The following is a 9262-nucleotide window of genomic DNA, read 5'->3' on the forward strand; positions in this document are numbered from 1 at the left end:
AGAAATAAATAGACCACATAAACACACTGTAACTCTGATAATGATATTATTATTATCGTTGGAAAGGTATCAACGCGACGAATTCAACGACATTAAAAAATGTCATAAATAGTAATTGGAGTAGGCCACATGAGCTGGTCAAATATGTTAGCCCGTATTTGTCTTTAAGCAGCTTGTGTGGCATATTTTGGTTATTGTTGGTGATCTTTTTTAGTGTCGTTGGATTCATTTTATCAAAATCTTTTTAGCGACCATAATTTTGTCATTACTGAAGTTTTGGTGTGCCTACAAGATTTTTTTATTTTTTTACTTTATTATCTCTCATCTCATTTCACAAATTACAAGGAGAAGAGAGAAAATAAAGAAACTCTAGAGAAACACTGAAACTCTAATAATATCATTACTAGTATCGTTGAAAAGATCTCAATGAGATGAATCCAACAATATCATGGAAAGTCAGAAATGGTGACCGAAATGTGACACGCAAGCTATCCAAAGACAAATGAGCCCCAATATATTTGGATGGCTCTAATCACCATTCATATCCTTTCTAAGTGTTATTAAATTCATCTCATTGATATTTTTCCATCAATAGCAGTGATGTCGTCTATTTTTCTTTTCTTATTTCTTTTTTTTTTATTTTAACTTGTCTGTCTATTTGTTATTTTAATCCCCTGAATCTGTACTAGCTATTGATCCTGCACTTGTCCCTGCCACTACTCTTGTCAATCCTTTTCATCGTTCCACTCGGGTAAGAGAAACTCCTCATACTCTTGCAGATTTTCATTGTTATTCTGCTATTGCTACTCTTCATGAGCCTCGATCTTATCGAGAGGCAAGTACTGACCCTCTTTGACAGTAAGCTATGAGTGAGGAACTTCAAGCTTTGGAGAAAACTCATACTTGGAACTTAGTTAATCTTCCTCCTAACAAGACACCTGTTGGCTGCAAATGGGTTTACAAAATTAAAACTCGTTTTGATGGAACTATTGAGCGTTATAAAGCTCATTTGGTTGCCAAAGGATACACTCAAGAGTATGGTATAGACTACGAAGAAACTTCTGCTCCTGTAGCTTGGTTAACATTTGTCCGTAGTCTATTAGCTATTTCTACAACTTGAAAGTGGAAGCTACTTCAGATGGATGTTAAAAATGCCTTCCTTCATGGCGATTTAACAGAAGAAGTTTATATGCTTCCTTCTCCTGGTTATCATGCTCTTCATAAAGTTTGTAAACTTCATAAAGCCTTGTATGGATTAAAAGAAGCCCTTAGGGCTTGGTTTGCCAAATTCAGTTCCACTCTTGCTTAGTTTGGCTTTCTTTCCAGTTCTCATGATTCTACATTGTTCATTCGATAAACTAATCGTGGTGTTGTTCTTCTATTAATATATATTGATGATATGATAATAACAAGAAATTATGCTTCTGGTATTTTCGAAGTTCAACACCATCTTAGTCAGCATTTTGAGATGAAAGATCTTGGTCATCTTAGCTATTTTCTGGATCTTGAAGTTTCTCAATCTTCTGAAGGCTATTACTTGTCACAAGCCAAGTATTCATCTGATTTACTTTCTCATGCTAGTATCACTGACAACAAAACAGAGTCCACATCCATGGAAGTCAATTGCAAACTTACACCTCTAGATGGCACTCCTCTTGTTGATCCTACTTTGTATCGACAACTTGTTAGGAGTCTTGTTTATCTCACTACTACCCGACCTGACATCTCATATGTTGTTCATTTAATGAGTCAGTTCATGTCTGCCCCTCGCTCCACTCATTTTTCTGCAGTGCTTCGGATACTTTGTTATCTTAAAGGCACTCTCTTTTATGGTTTACACTTCTCTGCCAACTCCTCATTGGTGTTATCTGGCTACTCTGATGCTGATTAGGGTAGAGATCCAACTGATCGTCGGTCTACAACTGGATATTGTTTCTTCCTCGGTGATTTTCTTATCTCTTGGCGTAGCAAAAAGGCAAACTGTTGTTGCTCGCTCTAGTGTTGAATTTGAATATCATGCTATTGTAGATGCTTTCTCTGAATTAATTTGGTTACGGTGGCTATTAACCGACAAGGGTGTTCTACATTCTTCTGTCAAAATGCTTTATTGTGATAATAGAAGTGCTATACAGATTTCTCATAATGATGTCTTTCATGAGAGTACAAAACACATCGAGATTGATTGTCATTTTGTACGACATCATGTTTCTCATGGCACCATACGATTGGTTTATGTCTCCTCTGAATAATAAGCAGCTAATATCTTCATCAAAACACTTCTTCCAGGTCGTTTCTAGGATCTCTTACACAAACTAAAGATGGCATCTACTATACCACCTTGAGTTTGAGGGAGGGTGTTAGCGTGATTACTGGACATCTACGTAGGATTTCCTTGATTATAGGAGATTTGCCTTGCACAATATTAGCAACTATATCAAACGTATTTGTGTCATATTTCATTACGTATCTGTCATATTTCATTTCTAAACTAACTCATTCTTATGTATATATATAGTTATTGTATTTTAGTACAGTAATTCATTCAAATAAGATATACACAATTCTTTGCAACCCTTCTTTGTTATTGTTCTTTAGTCTCTGTTATCAGTAAGAGTGGGATTATTCTATGGTTGGGAGTCCGAGGAATTATGCTCAATTATATGATAAGATTCTCATAGCATCTAAGCATGTCCTTTTAAACATTCACTCATTTTCTCTATCGTTTTCTTTTTGAATCTTGTCTTTTGTCAATAAAATCTATTTACTTGGTCATCAATTCAGTACTATAAGAATATAATTTAAAAAAAATCCATTAAAACAATTTATAGTAATTTATTTCTAAGTAAACAGTGGTATGACATCCAGTGTTTTCATCACATTTTTTAGATTATAGTTTATTTTTTATTTTTGTTTGCAAATATTCTTAATTGCTTAGTAATTATATTTATCCCTTTTTTTAACAATAAATTATGCAGTTGCAAGAGAAATAAGAAAATAAAAGGGTTAATCCCTCTTATATAATAATAATAATGATAATGATAATGATAATGATAATAATAATGATAATAAAAAATAGTTAAAACTTCAATTTATGTAAACCTTTTATTAATCCTAAATTAGTATTTAAACTAAAAGATTCATAAAAAAAAATACTCTCTTTTTCATCATTATAGCAGACTAACTTTTTTTATTCATCATTAAATCTAGTTATATAATCATGATTGGTATAAAAGAACACAACAAAATCACCACAAGTAAGCACAAATGGAAAAAGAAAGCACACATCATCCCTAGATATGACATAAGGCTTAACATGTCTTGCAAAAAGTAAAATTTATATTAATCACATACAAAGACTTGAATAACAACTAATAGCTTTGAATTTATATCCTTATCACTTTGTACATGACATAGAATAAGAGATAAGATTCCCCAGACATGCAATCTCAAAGTTTTAATGAGTTATAAAGCTTTATAGACATATATGGCATTAGTGTAGATCACATCCTTTCAAACCTAGAAACATTATGTGGATATGCAATCTCAAAGTTTTAATGGGTTATAAAGCTTTATAGACATATATGGCCCTGCTATTCTATTATATTTTAAAAAAATGACTTAACTCTTTTAAATCTCTGTTAATCTAATAAACTCATACACCACATCTCTAAATTAAGTTTAAGTATTTATAAGGCCTGTTATCTAAAAACTTATCCTTGAATCAGTCAAACATATCTTTAATGCCATTATTTAGCTTGATGCATTATCTTTAAGTCAACTCTAATATACTTGACTCCAATCATGAAAACAAAATATGAAAAGACATAAAATATTTTTGCACTTTAGCACTTTAAAAAATGGATAAAATAACACGATACAAAAAAAATATTTAGAAAAATAGCTTAGATTAAAAAATCAAAGTGTCATTTAGAACTCTTTTAAGAGCTAAAAATAGGTTAACACAATTTACGATTAAGATAAAAAAAAAAAAAGAGGAGAAAAGAGAGAAAGACAAGGGATGAAAGAAATAAATGGACCACATAAACATATCGTAACTCTGATAATGATATTATTATTATCGTTGGAAAGGTATCAATGAGACGAATTCAATGACATTAAAAAATGTCATAAATAGTAACCGGAGTAGGCCACATGAGCCGATCAAATATGCTAGGGCTTATTTGTCTTTGAATAGCTTGTGTGGCATATTTTGGTCATTGTTGGTGATCTTTTTTAGTGTCATTGAATTTATTTTGTTGAAATATTTTTAGCGACCCTGATTTTGTCATTACTGAAGTTTTGATGTGTCTACGAGATTATTTTTTTTATTTTATTATATCCCGTCTCTTTTCACAAATTATAAGGAGAAGAGATAAAATAAAGAAACTCTAGAGGAACAACTCTAATAATGTCATTACCAGTATCGTTGAAAAGATCCCAACGAGATGAATCCAACAACATCAAAGAAAGTCACAAATGGTGACTGAAATGTGACACGCAAACTATCCAAGAACAAATGAGCCCCGATATATTTGGATGGCTCGGATAGATCACTCTGATCACTATTCATAACCTTTCTAAATGTTATTAAATTTATCTTATTGATATTTTTTCAATGGTGATAATGATATCGTCATCAAAGTTTTAATATATCTTCACAGTTTTTTTTATTTTTTATTTTCTTATTTTTTTATTTCTTTTTTTTTATTTTAGCTTGTCTATCTATTTTTAATATTTATTAAAATCATATATAACACTAAACTAAATTATTTTCTAAATTATTTTTTATATAATATGATTTATTTTTTTTATATATATATATATTCATCATTCAGCTATTGTCATCAATCAACAATACATACCCTTGAAACTCAAAGTAGGCAGCTTTTACAAAGGCTCTTAATCATTCTAGGCTTGAATCTTTTGAAAATCACATTGACCATTCTACCCTGACATAGACACACACAAGCAAATTGAAGATTATATAAACGAAACTACATCATCTTTAACTTATGACCCAATTCGAATCTTCTTCCATCTTTAATCCTTGTAAACGCCCGCAAGGTAGCTTCAAAAGACTTCATTTTTTTTCTGATTTGTTTTACAGAAACTCATTCTACCCGTTTCCTGTTTTCTCAACCTAGTTCATCCACCTATTTAAAAAAGAACGTATTAATCTTTGTAAAAAAAAAAAAGGCATCCCGTTAGCTAACTGCTACCTAATCAAAATTACAAGGAATGAAGAAGCACAAACTGTGAAAAACATGAAAAGAGTTACCTCTCTCTTCCAAAAGGTTGTTAATTTGGACATGAGTTCCCGGGACTAACACAAACTTAATCCCCAGGTGATGTAAAAATGCAATATCCTGCAATCATGATACTTTCCTGTCATTAATTAAATAAAAGCAACCTTAAATCATCATTTTCCTTGACAAACACTTGAAAAAAAACAAGACACTCCATAAACATATTTAAAGTACTTGCCTTCAAAATGGAATCCAAGAAAGGACTAGAAACAGTTTCACCAGAAATAATTACAACAAAAGTACTACCCCTATGAGCCCACAAGTAAGGCCATGCCTCACGAAACCACTTGACGAATTGCTTGTCTTCTACCGAATTATAACCCTCTTCAACATCTCCACTCTCTGTCTCTCCAAACACCTTTCGCCGACTCGTTGAGTTCGTCCTGCCTCCCCCGTTATAATTATAATTCAGAAAAGAAGAAAACTGTCGAGTTTTCTTCTGGGGTTGAAGAAACTGAAGATTTTTGTCGAAGCCATGGAGAAGCTTTGTAGATAACAATTGTAAGTGTTGGTTTGGTAGAGAAATGCAGTGACCTGAACAAGGACTGAACATTTCCAATTTTCCTTCGTTGATGTTTGAAGATGCAAGCTTGAAAATGGTGGGTTAATAAGGGGACGATGAAAATTATTTTTATTATTATGTCGAGTAAATTATCCCTCTAGTTTTGAAAACCAAATTATATAGTCCCTTTCTTTTAAATAACTTTACCAGTGCTAACCATTTTAATTTAATATTAATTTATTCTAAATAAATCCTATTTTATCCTTGAAATTTTCATATTATTTACTTTTCTCATCTCTTGAGCAAAGTAATTTGGATTGGAAAAATAAAAAAACGAAAAGGATTAGGTCACATACAGATTTAAAAATATAGAGACTAATTATTTATGTTTAAGAGTAGAGGGATTATTTAATAATTTTATAAACCTAGAGGGACTAATCTACAATTTACTCTTATTTGATGCCACTGCCCCCCGCCGCCGCTTCCTTTGGTTGACCCCAACTTCTTCCTTCAACGCTAACCACGTGCGGGGTGGTGCACGACTACTAAGGCAGTGTTTTAATGGGCTATAAAGCTTTTATAGACATATATAGTATTAGTGTAGATCACATCCTTTCAAACCTGGGAACATTATGTGGCTCATTGTTCTATTGTACTTGAATGGCTTAACTCTTTAGAATCCTGTTAACCCAATAAGACCATACACCTCATCTTTAAATTGGGTTTGGTGTCTATAGATCCAGCTGTATAGCACCATCGAATGGAAAGTTTATTATTATCCTTGAAAAGCTTAACCCTCGACCGGTCAAATATATTTTTAATGTCATTATTTAGCTCGATGCATTATCTTTGAGTCAACCCTAGTATATTTGGTATACTTGACTCCAATCATGAAAAGATATAAAATATTTTTGCATTTTAGCACTTTAAAAATGGATAAAATAACACCAAAAAAAAATATTTAAAAAAACAGTATAGTTCAAAGAATCACGTTGTCATCTACGACTCTTTTAGAAGCTAAAAATAGGTTAACACAATTTACAATTAAGATAAAAAAAAAAAAAAGAGAGAGAAAGAAGAGAAAAAAACAAGGAAAGAAAGAAATATCATTGGAAAGATATCAACGATATGAATCCAACGATACTAAGAAAGGTTATAAACAGTAACCAGAGTAAACCACATGAGCTAGTCAAATGTGTTAGGGCTTATGTCTTCGGACAACTTGTGTAGCATATTTTAGTCACTGTTGATGACCTTTTTTATTGTCGTTGGATTTGTCTCGTCGAGATCTTTTGAGCAGCTCTAATTTTGTCATTATCTCTCATCTCTTTTCACAAATTACAAGGAGATGAGAGAAAACAAATAAATAAATAAAAAACTCTAGAGAAACACTAAAACTCTGATAATATCATTACTGGTATTGTTGAAAAGATCTCAACGAGATGAATTCAATAACATTAAGGAAAGTCATAAATGGTGACCAAAATGTGACACATGAGTTATCCAAAGACAAATGAGCCCTGATATATTTGGATGGCTCGAGTAGACCACTCTAATCACCATTCATAACCTTCTAAGTGTTATTAAACCATTCTGATCACCATTCATAACCTTTCTAAGTGTTATTAAATTCATCTCATTGATATTTTTTTAACAGTAATGATGATGTCGTCATCGGAGTTTTGATATATCTTTAGAATTTTTTTTTTTTGTTTTTTTTTCTTATTTTTCCTCCCTTTTTTAATTTTAACTTATGTGTTTATTTTTAATATTTGTTAAAGTCATAGAATATACTTAAGACTTGCAAGTTGTAAATGATTCTCTAAACTAAATTATTTTTTAAATTATTTTTTATATAATATGATTTATTTTTTTAATGCTAAAAACCAAAAAAAAAAATATCTATTCATCATTCAGCTATTGTCATCAATCAACAATACATTAACAAAGGCTCTTAATCATTCTAGGCTTGAATCTTTTGAAAATCACATTGACCATTCTACCCTGACATAGACACCCTCAAGCAAATTGAAGATTATATAAACTAAACTACCTCATCTTTAACTTATAACCCATTTCGAATCTTCTTCTTCCATCTTTAATCCTTGTAAACGCCGACAACATAGCTTCAAAAGACTTCATTTTTTTTTTTTCTGATTTGTTTCACAGAAACTCATGCTACCCGTTTCCTGTTTTCTCAACCTTTTAGTTCATCCACATATTTAAAAAAGAACGTATTAATCTTTGTAGGGTTTTAGTAAAAGCCTTATCATCTTTAAAACATGGCGGTCATAAATTTCAAATGGAAACGAACTCACAGGATGTTCACCCATGTGCTCAGGGAGGGGAATACTTTCGATAATTCTAGCTAGTCGAAATCAATAACATGATTTCTGATTTCTTTCTGGACGTAATCATCCAAATACCATGCGCTCAGGGAGGGTAATAGTTATGATAATTCGAAATTAATTAATACATACGATGAAGACGGCCCTTCTTCTGATAGATCATCGAATAACAAGTGTCTTCAACAGAAGATCACAAATTACAACGTTATAGCTAGTTACTTGACGTATAATCATCCAAATACATGTCATAATATATAATAGCGAGCTTCCAAGCGAACTTGAAACTATAATTGATACACAATGTTATGACCTAAACCAGAAGAATCAACGAACAGATTATCACAACACACTCCTGAGTCCTGATCAGAAGCAAGCATCCAAAAGGCAGCAGCAACAGAGCGCTGCCAAGCTGCACATGCAACCAACAGATTAAACAAAGAATTAAACTAGTAATCTTCTGTTCCAAGAATCTAGACTAGTAAACTGTCCAGTATATATAAATCAATATTAATTAAACTCAATTGCAGGTACATCATGATCAGCCAAAGATAACACATACATACATCTTTCCACTAACCAGAAAAGATGAATGACTGGACTGGTCTCTCTAGCATTTCTAAACACCTGATCAATTACAAGTCACCGGATTCTTTAATAGAGAAGAAAGAGAGAGATACATACCATCCTTCAAGGAGACCAGTTTGCTTCTTAGGAGGAGGAGCAGCACCATACTGTGGAGCATACCCTTGAGGAGGGTAACCTTGTGGGGGGTACCCCTGAACAGGGTGTCCAGGTGGTGGATAAGCATCCTTTGGATATCCTACAAAAATAAAAATCATAAAAAACCCATCTCCAAGACTCCTTAATTGAACCAAGAAAAGCCACACGACATGCATGAGCATGATACATACCTTGTGGTGGAGGAGCACCTACTGGTGTCTGCTGCTGATTGTAATAACTCATTTTTTTGTCTCTTCTTTGAAAAAGAAGTTGGTTTTGATAGAAAACAGCGATTAAATCCAAGAGAAGGGAAGGGTTTTCTAAAAGAAAGATCAGCAAAGCAGGTTTGCAGAAGTGAGAAGCGCAGAGGAAATTTCTCTCTTTCC

At 32.4% G+C, this 9262-nt stretch overlaps 2 protein-coding genes across 2 annotated transcripts; both read right to left on the bottom strand.

Moving 5' to 3' along the window:
* Positions 1-4944: 4944 nt before the first annotated feature.
* On the bottom strand, positions 4945-5923 carry LOC105116415 (probable amino-acid acetyltransferase NAGS1, chloroplastic). Its single transcript, XM_011013770.1, has 3 exons — positions 5485-5923; positions 5279-5366; positions 4945-4949 (listed from the first exon to the last, which is right to left on the bottom strand). Exons 1-3 carry the CDS (start codon positions 5857-5859, stop codon positions 4945-4947), a joined length of 468 nt encoding a protein of 155 aa, XP_011012072.1. The 5' UTR covers positions 5860-5923.
* A 2337-nt stretch (positions 5924-8260) lies between these two features.
* Positions 8261-9256, bottom strand: LOC105116411 (cysteine-rich and transmembrane domain-containing protein A-like). Its single transcript, XM_011013765.1, has 3 exons — positions 9068-9256; positions 8838-8976; positions 8261-8565 (listed from the first exon to the last, which is right to left on the bottom strand). Exons 1-3 carry the CDS (start codon positions 9117-9119, stop codon positions 8520-8522), a joined length of 237 nt encoding a protein of 78 aa, XP_011012067.1. The 5' UTR covers positions 9120-9256; the 3' UTR covers positions 8261-8519.
* Positions 9257-9262: the final 6 nt, after the last annotated feature.

This window comes from Populus euphratica, unplaced genomic scaffold (assembly GCF_000495115.2).
Source record: "Populus euphratica unplaced genomic scaffold, PopEup_1.0 scaffold938.1, whole genome shotgun sequence".
Taxonomy (NCBI): domain Eukaryota; kingdom Viridiplantae; phylum Streptophyta; class Magnoliopsida; order Malpighiales; family Salicaceae; genus Populus; species Populus euphratica.